This window comes from Camarhynchus parvulus, chromosome 5 (assembly GCF_901933205.1).
Source record: "Camarhynchus parvulus chromosome 5, STF_HiC, whole genome shotgun sequence".
In the NCBI taxonomy this organism is placed as follows: Eukaryota; Metazoa; Chordata; class Aves; order Passeriformes; family Thraupidae; genus Camarhynchus; species Camarhynchus parvulus.
The window spans coordinates 10142386-10159203 of NC_044575.1; the positions used below are offsets into that span (position 1 = coordinate 10142386).

General features: G+C 37.1%; 1 protein-coding gene across 7 annotated transcripts in view; it reads left to right on the top strand.

The window, feature by feature from the left end:
- Nucleotides 1-16818, top strand: part of SBF2 (SET binding factor 2) — a 233506-nt gene that overhangs the window by 168424 nt on the left and 48264 nt on the right. For all 7 annotated transcript variants that reach the window (XM_030949213.1, XM_030949215.1, XM_030949217.1 and 4 more), the window contains exons 18-19: nucleotides 15010-15180; nucleotides 16083-16339. In XM_030949213.1, coding sequence (XP_030805073.1) covers nucleotides 15010-15180; nucleotides 16083-16339 — 428 coding nt within the window. The remainder of the gene's footprint in view (nucleotides 1-15009; nucleotides 15181-16082; nucleotides 16340-16818) is intronic.

Below are 16818 nucleotides of genomic sequence, written 5' to 3' on the forward strand. Positions count from 1 at the left end.
GTTTTAACTGTGTATTTGTTTTCAATTTCTTGTTTTGGTTTCTTTTTTGGGGGGAAAGTACAGAATGCTTGATAGTGACAAAATACAACATCATAGTAAAATACAAAAATATAAACAATGCAGATTTTGTAAGTAATTATTTCAGAAGCAGAACTCTTGTAGTATGACTGTACTTATTTCAATGTCCCAATGCAATAGCATTTTCACCAGTTCTGGGTAGCTCCAGTCCTGCTTTTTAGGATGTACATACCTGAGGAGATAAGTTCAGAATGTGGACTGGCTTGCAGTATTAAATAAATCTTGTTTAATGTGAATGTTGTTGTACAACTCAGTTTGGGAAATAAGTGCTTGGTCATTGGGAACTGGTACACTGGGATAGTGCAAAACAATAATTGCTTTGACAGCTTATCTACACATTAATAATATAGCAATTAAAAAATGCAACCTTCCACCTTCAGTCAGTCATTTTTAGTTTAAATTATATATTCCAATCATTTTTGGGTTTTTTTTTAAACTAGAAAACATTCTGTCATGTTGTTTTTAGAATAAAAAATGTCAAACTTTACCAATCATAGAAACCAGAATCATCTGTTGAAGGCAAGAGCAATTTTGACAAACTTAAATGTGTAGAAGATTTCCTGACATTTCTTATATAAACTAGTACTTAACAACTTGTATGGAGCATGAAGTAGCAGGGTTTTTTCCTCTTCTAATTATTTGAACTGTAAAAAAGTTTTATTTTAATGTGTTTTAGTTTATAGCTGTACATAATACCCCACAACTGCTTTTAGGGAAGAGTGTACGGAGTATTTTCATTCTCTTATGTAAAGTAGCATGGTGAGATGCTAAATTTTTCAATCCCAGCAAATTGACTTTCTCCCATCTTTAGATCCAAGTTTATCTTTCTCTGTTCCCTCTGTTTTGAGTCCTTCAGTAGCAGAATTGTTGTTTCACATTTACTGCTGCCACAAATACTTAATTTGAGGGAAGAGATAATGAGCTATAGAAATTTCCCTCTTCCCTATATTACTCTTACTTATTTACTGCATAAATTCTGCATTTTTAAAGAAACTTCTGCTTTCTTTTATTTTCTGGTTTTTAGTTTTGCTTATAAGAATAGCCAAGAGAGTCCACATAGGTCTTTACCTTGAGAGCTACAGGGAGTATTTTGGGCTGTTGGTGCAGTTTGGTTAGATTCCTACCTCAGTAAAGTTTGATTAAGTAGGCAAAAAAAAAAATAGAAAGGAGAGACAATAAACCCAGACTTTTAAATGTAGTATCAGGAGTTTTGAAATAAGCTTAAATGAGCTTTGATTTCACCATCAAGCAGAGCAAAAATCTGGATTGAATATAAAATTTATTTAAGTAATTTCATCTACACACTTGTATTTTTTGGTAGAGGTACCAAGATCTCACACCATTTCTCTCACAGAAAGTTCTCTGAAATCTTTTTTTAATAGCCTGGACTATTTAACTCTAAAAATACACTCAGGAAACTGTGAGTCCCTTGATGGAAGAAGCATGATGAGTTTTTTAATGTGCCTGACCTGAATTAAAAATTAAAATAACCTGACTATTAACTTGCAAAAGCCAGCTGTTAATGCATAATAGAAAAAGAATTTTGTTTTTCCCAGATCTAATCCTCAGGTTCAGTGATGGTCCCCTTTGGTATGTCCCATTAGATACAATTCTTTGGCAAAAGTACTTATTTTGGCATACAACTGTTCATACTAAACACAAACTGACATGCTGTTCGGAACATAAGATTATTGCACTGACTTTGCAGTGATTAGTTAAAAGTCAGATTAACAGTTTAAGGTTCAGTTTGAGTAGAACTTACACTTTTGAATAAACTGATTATTTTTGAGTAAAAAATTGTACTTTTTGGAGGATCTTTCAGCTTCTCTAGAGGTTTTCAAAATTGTGTCATAGACTGGAGTGAATATATTCTGCCTGGCATGAGGCTGTGCTTCAACATGAAGAATTGACTTACCTGTGCCATATGATTGTGTTGATGCTTCCCAAGGAGGAAGCAGTGCTTGGCAGGGTGCAGATATTTTATTGGTATTACTGTTCTCAGAATACCATGTTTAGTGCCAGCAGCCTGTTAAATCTCATTTCACCCACTCCTTTTGAGACTGGGCAATGTTCTTAGCAGCCAGGAATAGACGGGAATTGTGCATCTGACAGTGGCACAGGGTTCAATTTGTGTGCACATTGGTGTCATTGCACTGGCAGTGCTCCAAATCAAGTTATCAGTGATAAAATCTGTAGTAAATCTAAAAGTGTAGTAGAGTTCTAAGAGTCTGTAGAGTTCAGTCCAGTCTGATATTTTACCATCTATGTTTGCTGTAGCATTTTGATGGGAAATTGTGATGGGATTTCATGTCACAGCATTTTGTTGTCAGTGTAATTCCTCTTGCTTCCAATGAAGTAGTGTAAAGAAGTTACATGACTTCACAGTTCCTTTGGAACTGCTGTTGTGTTCATGACATGTTAAGTTTCATTTTATTTATCCAAGACAAAGCAGAGCTCAAATGAAACAATTACCTGTTCTTCCTAAATAACGTCACTGTATTTTACTGAACACAGTGCAGTCACCAAGTGTTTGAGGTGTGTAAATAATGAGAAGGACATGGTTGAGCCAGCAGATAAGCCAAGAAACTGAGCAGTAACACAGCTTAAGACTTGGAGGTGATGTTGGTAAGATTCTGGAATGCCTGTGTCATGCATTAGCCTTGAGGGATTTTTAAATATTTTTGATAAAACAGCAGAAAATTTAAAGGAGGGAGCAGGCTGGCATGATGTAACCCATCTTGTCTTAATGCCTTTGCTTATTTAAAACCTAGTCCAGGGTATTTCTACACAGATCCAATTAAAATTACAAGAAACATCACGCTGTGTACAGCGTGCTAGGAGCTCTTGGGATGTCTGGTGAAATTTCAGAATTCTCCCTGAAGTCTGCTGAGTGATCTATTGTGAAACTTGATCAGGCAGGATTTGATCACACTCTAAGTCAGAGCTGATGGGATTAAAGTCATAGACAGGAAGTCAGCACTGGTTGCATATTTGTGGCCTGGAGTAATAATTGAATTTTTCTAGAAAAAATAGTCCCAATGCTTTTTAAAATTTTTAAATATTGGACACAAGCTGTTAGCAAAATGTGACTCATCAGTGACAGTGGACTTTGGTGTGTACTGTTAATGTCACAAAAACAAACAAATTTTTGCTTCTGGGTTAGAAAAAGGTTTTAGTTTACCATTAGTAATACCGTTGGAATTTTGTTTAAAATTGAAACAATATAAATAAAATGAATTTATATGTGAAGATAGAAGAATTTTTCCATGTTTTCATGGTACCAGTGACCCATGCCTAATTGGTATTCTCAAAAGTACTCACTTCTTTTGTGTATAAAGTGGAAATGCAGTATTCCTTGGTGCTGTGGAAAAGAGGTCTTGTTCTGCGTGGGGGATGAGAGGAGGAGAGGAAAGGGACCTGTTTTAATCATGTTTTCCTTGCATTAACTCATCCAGGAGCAGTTTGGTGCTTGCACAACCAGCATTGTCCCATCCCCAGGCTTTGGGCTCCCTGTTTGTGCCCGGCTCCCTGCCAGGCTGGCAGGATGTGGTGAGCCCCACGCTGCCTTTCTGCAGGCTCCAGGGCAGCCAGGCAGGATCAGGGCAGGCTCCAGTTCCAGCCTGTCCTGGACAATGACAGTGACAATGACACAGCAGCAGAGCTGCCACCCCAGGGTCCCCAGTGCTGCCCCAGGCAGGGGCCACCTCTCCATCTGCCCTCCCTGCAGCTCAACTGATCCCTGGCACTCTGGTCAGTCCCTCTTGCATCCCTCACCCACTGAATTTCAGACAAACAAATGTTAGACACAGTTGTGTTCCCCTCTCAACCTGATTGTGCAGATTATAGTAAAATTTTCCACCCCTCAGGGATCTTTTCCAAAATTTTATTACAAAAATGTTATAGTTAAACTGTATATGATCATCTGTGGTCCTATACCTTTCTACCACATTGCACAGTCCACAGTAACACACTTGCAAATTTTCTGTTGTTTGGCATTCAGAAGTGTTTGAATAAAGGAAATATCATCATAAAAATACACCAGTCTAAGAGTAAAGTTTTCTCTGTGTAGATGTTATGAATGGGCTTCCACATTTATAGACAAGCATTTATTTGAATGGCAGTATTCACAGCAGTATTATTTTTCAGAATGACACGTTAATTAGAAAATTAGGAATTAATTTAAATTTCTGTGTCAGTTGTTTTTAATGGTTTGCCGTATGCTTGGAGAATGCTGATCTAGTTTAGGCAAAAAATAACCCAAATGCAACAAAATTTCTCTCTGTTTGGATGTATTACATTCAAATTGACATTTGTCTTTTAGCAAGATGTGCCAGAGACTGCTTTTGAATTTTTATGTGCCTAAATTATGTAATTCTTGGGAGGGAGAGAAGGAAAAACTGATTTTTTAAATTGATTTGTTTTTTAATGCTTCTAAGCCACAAAATTTCAAATAAAATTTCAGTTGGATACTGATGTGAATTTTTTTGCAGAGCTTGAAATGGAATGAGAGAAATGAGTCTGCAGCTTTGCAGGCTGGGGCTGGCTGAACTCCTTAGGAATGGCATCATTGAGCTGTTCATCTGCATGGCTGCCCATTTTTCATTTGTACTCCATGTTCCTGTACTTTTGTTGAAAGGGAAAGAGAATTACATAAAGTCAGAGACTTTTTCAGAGTTTTTAAAAGAACAACATTTGATGTAAATAATTTAACTTAAAATCTTTGAATATAGTGCAGAATATTTATTCAGGTTATCTTAAGAACTATCTTGGCAGCATTTTTGTGAAGAAAATGATTTTCGTCCAAGGGCTTTTTTTATAATCTTCAAGGAGAATACAAAATTGTGAGTTAAGTAAGAAGCTGAATTAATAAAAAGATGTGAAACTGGAAGTATTTTGTGTTAATGCACCAATAGATATAATTTCAATGTTTTCCATGGTGAATTATATGTGGTGTTTTGCACAGCACAATAATAAAATGAAAGTAATTTGAGTGTGTACTTTCCTAGCTGAAATGGATTACCAAGTTTCAGTAACAGTTATGGCAGATACTGAATGGAAGAAAGCCTTTACTCCTTGAAATTACTCCTGAGTAAATGACTGTTCAACTCCAGAGCCTGGAGCTGGGTGTAGGAGGGATTCCCAATTTCATGGATGAAGGCTTTCTCTGAAGATTGGAGGCAGTACTAGTGAAATTCAGAACAGTTTATAATATTTTAATCATTATCATTAAACCCACCCCCCCTTCCAAGAGAGAGAGACCCAATTCAAGGTTAATTATGTAACTGTAATTTCATAATTTGAAATGTGCTCCTTGTTGTGTAGCAGCAGCTGTGAAGTCACAGGGAAGATACTCCATGAAAGGCTGATGGGGAAAATCTGTAATGATGGGTGAAGAGTTGATTGCATTTTTGTGTCTTTGTCAGGCAGATTTTACAGTTAGTGTCTGCTGGAATCAGTGGAATATTGGAAAACAGTGGCATAATTTGGTACTAACATTATCGCTGTTACTCAATGACAATATTACATTAGTGTTTATTTTAGAATTTGTGTAAATACTAGAGAATTGCATAAAGCTATTGGATGATGTAGGTAATTTAGAAAAGCAAAATTAGTGGTGTTTTTTACATCTAATGTGAGTTTTGATTTTTAAATTTAATTTCTGCACAACTGTGATTGTCCCAATCACAGTTGTCCGAATGCTTTTAGCCTCCTAGAAAGTTAAGAAGACTTTCTGTAATATGTTAGCTTTCTACACTGATATTTTCATTCTTGCACCTAGTTATTGTGCTTCCTTCTAAAACTTTCTGTCCTACTCTGGTGTGCTTGGATTAAAATCACTTCTACTTTAAAATTCTTCACTCTTGAATTGCTGGCTTTAATTTAGGAAACTCCCATCGTGAAAGACTTCCTTTATTGTCTTGGCAAGGAGTTTTGTCTGCTTCCATTAATTTTCTTTTTGTATCTCTATCCTGCCAGTTCTGATACTATCTTAGTCTATGGAAATGTTTTTGTGACTGAAATAGTATTAAGTAACATTATTTTTAGTACTAAAATTATTTTATTTATCCATTTGCAGAATGCTAATCCCTTTAATATAAAAATACATTAAGTTGCCTGCTTAAAAGGAACATGGCTGTATCATGTAATGGATAATAGAGAAGAAGCTGAACCACAAAGGAACACTTACAACATTATCAAGTGTCTATATGAGCATTATTTGCATTCCTGGAAAATCCAGGAGCCTTAATTGTGGACCAGAACTGCTGGTGTTGCATTTGTACAAAAGAACAGAAAAATGAAGATACTTATCCTCAAGAGCTTACAATAAGTATTTGAAATGAGTGATAATACTTGAAGCCAGTTTGAAGTATTGGAAGGAAGCTGTGGAGTCATCATTATTGCTCATGATTCATGACAGTCATCATTATTTATAATAATAATCATTACTCTTGGTGATTCTGTGCAGCAGTAGGTTAATTAGGACTGGAGTTCTAATAGACATGGCCTAAAAACAGGGTTTTATTGACTTTTGAGAGAGAATAATGTGGTTACTTGGCAGGTGGTTATGAATATGAGTGGGGTCATGGAAGAGCATTATTAAGGCAATGGTCAAGTTCTGTCAATATTTCCAAACACTCCTCCAGTCAAGTTTTTATTACATCCATTAAAAGTTCTTTTCATAGAAATATTATAGTTCAGTAAATTATTTTTGTAAGAGCAAACATACTTTTCATGTTAAAACAGGAATCTGAGGATTCTTGTTAGAAATGATAGAGTGCTTTTGCAGTATCCCTTGCAAAGACAGGCACCCAAATGTCATGTCTGGTCCTTAAGATTTTAACTTGTGCACTTTGCTTCTGAATGGGTGCATAATACATGCCAATAGAATACATTTTATGCCTTTGCAGTAGAGAATATCTCACTTCCAAAACTACTTTTTTAGGTGGGGGAAAAAGAAATTAAACAGGAAAGTATAATACAACACGTTAGCATATTAATAGGGAAAAAGAAATTAAACAAGAAAGTATAGTACAATAGGTTAGCATATTAATAGGACAGACTAACTGGAGAATGTTTTTAACGTGTGTCTTTACAAGGAATTTAAGAAATCAATTACTGTGGTAACATTGCTCTGTTGAAGAAGCTGGCTTTCCCAGAATGATAACATAATGGAAAATGTAATTTAGCAATCTGTACTTCCTTTCCTTAGTGGTTTGTGGGAGGAAGTACTTGGTCAGGAAGAAAAAAAAGGAAATTTCCCCCAGTTAAAATGAGACGTAATGATGAGTTTTGTAGTAAATTTCGTGTTACTGAGGGACTGACCCACTATTGCCTGGAATAAGGAGAAATCTTTCTGTTGCATTTCCTCTATATTGGATCACATCATTTGTAACTGATTTCACTTGAGCTTGTTTTCTAGAAATGATTTGTAACTCTGGTTTAAGAAGTTTAATTTCGTTGTTGCCCATCTCTTTACGTTGTTACTTCTAGGGGGGATTACAGTGTTACAGAAATTCTGATTCACTTCGAATTTTCACCATGAAAGAATTTCTGGTGGCTTAATTAAAATCTAGTAAAGCTTCTGAGCTTAATGTGAAGGAATGTAAATGAAGTAACAGAGTCCCCCATGCGTTTTCCATATGTGTAAGTTCAGCTTTGCCTCCTCATCACCATGTCCTTATCCCAGTAGAATGGAACTTTCTGCATGAAAACACAATTTCCTTCATTGAGTTCCATTTCATTGTGCCATTATTCTCTGTCATGACTTGAGCACCATTATTTTACGTTTCCATGAGAGAGCAAATGCTTACAGATGGTAAGGCAGAGAAATTGCTGATATGTTTGTGTGTATTGCCTGCTGCTCTGTGAATGTCTCAGTTGTCATCCTAGATAGCTCATCAACAATTTAAACTGAGTGTGACCAAAGAATTGAGGTGTCACAAATGCTTTTTTTCCTTACCCAGCCAAGTGATTTAAGACCATAATAGGAGTTTATATCTCCTACTCTTGTTTTCATCCATATCCCTGCATTTTTTTTTCCATTTGCTGGTTCTGTACCCCTCATGACAGTACCTACAGTTGGAATTCTTGGTGGGATGCTGTTTTTGACTTCCTCTGATTAATCACAGCCCTCTGAACTTGTGAATACCCCATCAGCTCATTGTCATGAGTTCATAACATTGTGCCAGTAAGAATTCACAGGTCAGGTGTGTGCATCTTCCTTGTGCACTGCATGTGCCCAAACTGCACCTTATTATTTGGCAGAACTGTTCCTGACAATGTCCTGCTCTGTAAGGCACTTCCATTTGGCACCTCCACAGTCATCTTCTTTGTTGGTCAAACTGGATGTTGTTTGATCTTCCAAATGGCTTAGCTCAGAGTGAAAGTTCAGTTTTCATGTCCTTACTTTCAGAATTCTTCATAATATTACAGTTCCTGATTTTCCCCATCCTCTTTCTTTCACCTGAACCATGTAGTATATATATATATAAAATTTGTATTGCCAAGATGAGATCTACTACTGTCAAATTTTTATGTATTTACAATTTATATTCTGTATTGTACCCTTACGTCTTTCAATTTTGCTCATCCTGTTCTTGAGGGCTACTTGAGGACTATTGTTTTCATAGTTTCTTCAGATAAGGAAATGCTGCATATTGAGAGAAATTCAGAAATAATTTGACCAGTGAAGACAGAGAAAGCTTCCATAGAAGAAGGAAAATAGTAATTAAGAACTACTAGAATGAAGTGACAGAAGAACTTAAAGTACTTTACTACTTTACTACTCTCTTGGGGGATTACTTAGAGGCTCTATTTAGCTGGGCTTTAAGTTACATATCAGGTCACCAATAATCCTAAGAACCATGATTTGACTATAGATAAAACCCATAAACTTGTGAGATTTACAGGGTTTATTTATTTCTGAGCACAGACCTGGATAACTACTTTGTTGCTGTGGGTTATTTTTGTGGGTAGAGCCAATGCCACCATTCCAGTGCACTCACAGGTGCACACTCACTGCTGGGCCACCTGATCCAAAGGGATTCAGTGAGTTTTTAGGATATTGTCAAAACAACTGTATCAAAAACTCTTTAAAAATAACTGTGTCAAGATAACTTGAAAAACTCTTCAGATGGATTCAACACTTCAACTGAGAATTTGTGAAATCTGTATCTTAACTAATGGATTTAACACACCAAATTGTGATGTATAGAGAGAGAAAAATCAAACTATTTGTCATCCACTTTGTGGAGTTCAACCTTATTTAGAACTGTGAAGTTCTAGTATGAAAATGTCTTCTCTTTTTTTGTGGGATCTGAACATACATCGTTCTAGACTATTTTAGTTTCCTTTCTTTCTTTGTATAACAGAACTATTTAAACCTCTTTTTTATGTCTTTGGAGAAAGAAGTATGTTATTATGTGTATTATTTAACGTTACAGGGAACTTTGTATTAGCATATCTCCATCTTGAGAAATCCATGTAGAAATCTGAGGCATTCTGCATGGCTTTAAGTAATGTCTGGTAAATTACACATGACCTTCAGGAATCCAGGATTAGAGATCATGAGTAATTAGATGTTTAAGTGACTTTTGCCAGAAAATGTATACAGTAAATAAAGCTCCATCCAGAATTACATCCCATTTTTGCAAAATTCTAGAATTCTATTGCCCTCTGCTGGTTTAGTGTACCTGGCTGTGATTTGGTAGCGCTGAATTATGAGTGAATTGACCTCCCTTTTATTTTTCATGCTGAAATAATAGTAGATAAACAGTTTGATGGGCTACTTTACTATTCATTTTGTTTTAAAATAGAAGTCAATCTTGAGTCTGACTTGGTGGCAGGAAAGGGGACAAATTGTTTTCTTTTTTGTTGCCGAGATTTTCAGCTTGCAGACGAAGCTCATTTTAGTATTTCACCATTTTTTTCTAAAGCACTAAGATAGAAATCAACAGAAGCTTTACAGTTCTTCCTTCATGCTTTTATGACATTTCCTCACATTTGTGTGCACAATAAGTGTGGATGTATTTTTATACTTTAAACCAAATAGGAAAGCCTTTAATTGAATTGAATTTTTTGACTGATGTTATCCATGCAGCACAAAGTCAGAGTTGAAAACATATTCATGTACAATTATACTTGTTGGATTATGTGTGTATAATGGCTTTAATGTGAGAGAAGGTAGAATTAGAATAGATAATAAGAGTAAATTGTTAATTGCAAGGGTGATGAGATGTGAGGGAAGGTTGCCCAGAGAAGCTGTGGCTGCCCCATCCCTGGAAGTGTTCCAGGCCAGGTTGGATGGGGCTCTGAGCCACCTGGGAGAGTGGAGGTGTCCCTGCCCATGGCAGGGCTGTTGGAGCTGGATGATCTTCAAGGCAAGCCCTCCTGTGGTTCTGTGCCACACACTCTGTGCTGCAGTGGGATCTGCAGGTGGGATGTAGATAAGGCTCAGTCCTGCTGGTCAGTCAGTGAGGGCTGATCCTGGGGACAACTTTGAAGTTTTTTGGCTTAGCAGGATGTGTGTGGGCACAGCATGGATGTGCCTGCAGGGCTGGCTGGTGGAACACGTTAACATGCAGGATTTGGTTTGCATCACTTGGGCAGGGGTGGCTGCAGTAACTGGTACCTGCTCCTGGCATGCTGGAGGTGCTGACTGACTGGATGTTTATCTAAACAAGGACAGGGACAGGGAGCAGCTCTTTAAATTAGCAGTGCTGCTGGGTCCTGATGACCTCTAGGCCTGCAGATTCCAGGGATAACTGTACCCAGCAGAGGAGAGAAGGAACTTTGGCATGCAAAGATGCTGCAGTAGCTTCCTCAGAGGGGTCAGATGATGACCACAGCCAGTGATTCCTCGAGGAGCTGAGGAGGAAGCTACTCTTTGCCTTCAGCAGCATCCTCCTTCTCACTTGTTCTGCTGCATTTTCTCAGCAAATATATCCTAACCAATAATTCAGGCTGTCAGTTGGAGACAGAAAGACACTTTATTTCTGTAGTAAACTGCATTTCTCTCAAAAACAGTGCACTGTTGAGTTTGCCCCTTCATTTCCATAACTGAGAGACATGCAGCAAAATCCTGTGACAAAAGAGCAGTTAAGTATATTCATATATTATTCTTTTTGGTTTGAAAATCACTTTTCAACTTCACAATCAATAGCTGGATCCTCTGCTTTGCTATAATAAACTTCCTTCTTTAAACTTTTGTGGTGTAAAGGGTAGTAACTGCTGAGTGACCAGCACAACACATGCTTTTCTTTATCTGAAACAAGCAATCTAGATAATTTAATGTTACAGAGACATTCTTTGAGGATCTGGACCCCACAGCAAGTTTGGGAGCCTTGGAACTGGTACATATTTCTTACAGAGTTGCAAATATCATTTTCACAATCAGGAGTATCCAGTGTAGGGAAACAGGGAAAAAAATCTAGGCAGATGTTACCCAGTGCCTCTCAGTAAGGTGGAAATAATGGCAAGATAATTCCTGAATTCAGGAAGTTGCCTGTATAGTCTTACATAGCAAGTCCCAAACCTACCTTGTGTTCTCACAAACTCTATTATGTAATTAATTATTTTGATAGGGGTAAGGTCTGTTTCATACAGAATTTGGAAAGGGAAGGGAGCATTTGGGGGTTTTAAGTTTCATTAATCTGTTTAAAGGACTCAGTGTCCTTTGCAGAAGTTAACTGATTTTCTGCTGGTTGTTACAATTTACACCTCAATGCTCCTTCTGTCATACTGACAGCTTTAGAATAAGGACTTCATCAGTTCAGAACTATTTTTATTATTTTCTTTTGGGGTCTCTTTTAAGCTCTCAGTCCCTAAATCTTCCTTTACAAGTAGGAAATTCTTTTGCTGCCTCCTGCATTAATCCTGTCTGGCAGGAGTGAGTTACTGGGACAGAGGGAGAGCACAAATATCAGTGTAGTTTAGCTGCCCTGTGGAGAGCTAGGTGAAGATATGTTTTATATATGTAGTATTTCATGATGGAAAACACCAAACTGCTGTTCTACTTCAACTGGAGAAATTCTGAGCAAATTCTTTGGAGTGCAGCAGTAAACATTGGGGCCCTTTTGATGTTTTAGGTGAGTTTCCATTCTGGGGAAATGGACTGACTAAGCACTCTCAGCATAGAAAATATAGACACTGCAAACTTCATGGAATGCTTATGTTTGTACCAAGAGTATTTTTAGTCCGTGGGTTTAGGCTGCGCGGGAACAGCAGTGTGCTTCTTGAGGTTGGTATTGTTACTGCTTTTTTTTACAAACAAACTAACCCAAACAAGCAGAGAATCCAAAGTGATTTTTCCCAAAATAACTGGCAGAGCCAGGAACTGCAAGTCCTGATTTTGATTCTGTGCTCTGGCCACTATCAGGTTTTACCATTTGTTTCAACACATGCAGGTGATGAGAAGGATAATATTTATGATCACTGAGCTTTTTTTGATGTGTTTTCTTTCATGCTTTTGTAAACAAACTTTTTAAAATTTGGTCTAGAGGTTATTGTCAGTGTTGATTTATGTCGTTATATGTGAACATAAATCTCCATAGTTTAAAAATTATGTTTTGTACATGGCTGTTCATGGTTTTAAATCATGAGCACAGGAAGAGCATCTGCAAGCCCCTCAGCTTTCCTGTCATGTTTGTCCCCATGTGAAAATCATCTATCTCATTTTTATTTCTTTAGACCCACTTTTAGGAGCTTAAACTTCCTTTTGAGTTTGTGTCAAAGATCACCCCTTTTCTACCCAGTTTACCCAATAACCTGATGTGGGTTGAGTCATCAAAGGCAACTGAAGATGTTGATAGCCAACTCACTCCTTTGTGTCCATTTACTGCACAAATTGACGTGAGTTAACCCTACCAACTAGGCTTGAGAAGACTTTTTATTTTCTTTCTCCTTTGGTTTTCTTTCCCCTTTTTCTTTATTTTCCCCTTTACCTTCCCCCTCTTCTTGACATTCATACTTCCTTTTTGCAGACCTGTTGTGACTGGGAATCCAGTCCCAGTGAAAAAACAATAAATCAAAGTAAAAGTCATGATATGGCTTTAGCACTAACCTTTGCTTTCAAGCTGTGTTGTACATATTTTTATTCCATGATTTACCCATCATCCCTATTCCTCTGTAGCACAGGTTTTGTGCATCTGGATTTTGAGGTAGGTCAATGATTGGGCCAGATCAGTTTGTGGCCCCTTTGGTGTGTCTTTTGTACGATTAGGTTTTTTCAAGGGAATGTCCAGCAGTCCCTACAAAGATGAGTAGGACACTGTTTGTGCTGACCTGTTCTGGGATTTAACAGCTGGATCAGATGTGGGAGATCAGTTATCATTTCCTGTCATCTGCCATAAGCTGCACCACAACTGAAACTTAGGCATCTGGTAAACAAACCAGGTATCTTCTCTCTCAGACTGCATCGAGTAAACTAAGTCACATTGAACATTATTTGAGTAGATGTAGATTTCTCAACAGGTTACCAAGAAATTTTGATTAAATTCTTTATGATCAAATTAAAATTATGCTGCTCACTTTTAGATGGCTAAGCACAAGAAGGCACTTCGGTGGGGTAAATTCTATTAGCATGCCACATAGCCTTTCCTCAGATACGGAATTTTCAAGAACCTTTGATAGGGAATAAGTACATGGCACATGATCAGGACTTTCAGTTCATGCTGTACTTGGAGGAGCCTAGTGAGGAAAACACAGTTTGAAGAATTGCAAAACTGGAAATCTGTAAACCAGACTGCAAAATTTTTGGTTGTAATTTCCCACCCTTCCATTTGAATGCCCAAGTGCCAACCATGGAAATATTGTAAGTACTGGCTGTTCTGTACAATTCTACAATTACAAGTATTAAATGGAGTAGTATTCATGCTCTTCAGGAAAGTGGTTCAGAACATAATCACTGCAGTAGAATCTAAGTTCTAGATATTGTGTGTTTCAGGTAATGAGTAGTATTGTGAGTGAAAACCATTAAATGAGGCACCCAGTAATGTACTTTATTCTTCAGGTCTGCTGCAGAAATAATTGTAGGCACAAATTTAGATTACCTGCTTCTTTGCTACATGCACTATACAAGACATTGTTTTGTGGCCTTGTATATTTTTAAAGTAAGAATATGATAAAAGATTTCATTATTTGGGTCATTGAAATAAATTTCCTTTCTTTGTATGTGGTTATCAAGAATATTAAACAACTCCCTGGGAGACTAGTGAAACCTAAATAAATAGATGTACTTGAAAAAAATGGTTCATTCATAATGACTAATGCTGTAACAATTCTGGGTTTGTTTGAGACTTTACAGTGATCCAGACCCTTGTGACTTCAAAGAACATACCCAAATTAGCACTCTTTCAGGAACTGGATTTGGGTCATTCAGTTCAGTAAATAACACTGAAGATAAGGATTTATCTCATCTTCTGCTGTTGCAACAAATGCAGATTATCGGAAGGACTCAGCTGACACTCACTATTACTTTAAATTTCATTACTACAGTTCTAAATAAAATAAGAAATCATTTTCATCTCTTTGAGTACTGATTTCTTTGTTGTACAACTAGGTTATTAAAAATACTGTGGTTTGTTGGCAAGGAAGATGTTTTATATTACAAATATGTTCTGTACTGTTATCACAAAATTCTTACCTCAGTTCTCATTTTTCTACTCTGAATCAAGAAGACCATGCCTGGCACTGGCATTAGCCTTGTATACAACCTCCCTGTGTGTTAATTTCTTGAATGGCACTAAAGTGGAGATAATTTCTCTGCCCATATTGCAGTACAAAAGTTGATATATTTAATATTTCAGTCTGTACTAGTAATCATATATATGCACATATGTGTGTGTCAGTTCTGAAGTCATAGACTTTAAAAAAAATTGAATAATAGGACTTGACTAATAATATTTGTCAACTTTGCACATTTTTTGCTTTCAGAAATTAGCACCTGGGGTTAGTCAGTTTGCTTACACCTGTGTACAAGATCATCCTATCTGGACTAACCAGCAGTTTTGGGAAACAACCTTCTATAGCAACGTGCAGAATCAAGTTCGCTCCCTCTACCTTACAGCCAAAGATGACAACCATGCGGTGCAGTTGAAACAAAAGGTAGGAGACTCTATTAAAACATTAATTTTTTTATTCACAAATTAATTGTCTCCTAGGTTACAGAGAGTTAAGTTATAGTTTTTCCAATTTTACATGTTTTTCTTTCATTTTCTCCTGTATTACATAGTATACAATAACATGAGAAATAATAGAAATTTACATTTATCTGCAAAGCATTATAATTTGATGTTAGCTCAGCTTAGTGTGGAAAAAGCATTTGCAAGATACCTAGTCATTCATTGATTTAACATCAGGCTTTAGGTCACTAATACCAGCTGCCAGATTCCTTTATTCTACTTTGACTGTGTGCCATCTACCTAGTTTGCTTTAAGCTAATGCTAGAATTGGACTCCAACATATAAAAACATGAATGTTTCAGCTGGTCTGGAAGCTATTTATATAAAAGCTTCCCTCACCTGAACATCCTAGGAATTTGGAGAATATTGCCAGCACTGAGCCATGAGCTGCATGTTATTTCTCAATCTGATTTATGCTTGTTCTTATTTCAGCTAAGTGGATAAGCTGAGGAGAGCAGCTGTGTTAAAATCGTTAAAATCAATAAACCACTATGAAGAAACAGGGAAGATTGTATGGCATAAAAAAGACCTTGAAAGCAATGATGTTATTTAGAACTGCCCACGTTGTGCTACTGGTGCATTTCAGTAAACTGCTCTCAAACCTCAGTTCCCATAATCATAACTCTCCTTAAACCCTGTTGAGGATAGTTATTTGCTCTTTCTTTTTAAATGAATATATAATTTAAATAACTGAAGAAGTTTAATTAGCAATGTAATAAGTAAAGCCTTGGCCAAGCATTGTTTTTTTTTGGTGTTGGTTTTTTTTTTTTTTGTAGCTTTATCTTTTCTTCTATGTCTTTATATTTCTTTCTCTGTGTCTTCTAGGAGAAACCTCCTGCAGACCAGGAGAAGACAGCAATGGACCTGGCTGCTGAGCAGCTGAGGTTATGGCCAACCCTTAATAAACAGACACAGCAGGAGCTGGTCCAGAATGAGGAAAGCACAGTTTTCAGCCAGGCCATTCATTTTGCCAACCTCATGGTGTACCTGCTGGTACCCCTGGATACAAGTAAGAACAAGCTGCTGAGGACATCAGCCACTGGGGACTGGGAGAGTGGAAGCAACAGCATTGTCACAAACAGGTGGGTACCCAAGGCCAGTGCTCATCCAGCTGGATGGGTCACAGCTTGCACAGTGGCTGTACTCTAAATATCAGATTGTTTCAGCATCTTCACTCCTTTCAAGTTCAGTAGTTGAGTAGAAGTCTAACATGATTCCTCTCAAGTAACAGAATTTTGTCTGGAGTGATTCCATTTAAAGGAACATTGTATTGTCCCAGTAAGAATTTTTAATCTAGTAATGCAGATGTTGAAGACAAACATGGGGTTTGGTGAGAAAGAAAACAGCAGCCCCAAACCCACTCTGTTGGTTTTTATTTAATTTGATAAAACCACTGTATGAACCTAAAACCAAGACAGCATTTGTATAGCATCTATAAAATCTTCATTTCTGTGCAACAGCTGCAAAGGAGGAAAGGCACTGAGGTCACAAAAAGCAAGAGGACTAAACCACAATGGCAAAGGTTAAATTACTAAGGAAGCAGTAGGAGTATAACACCAGT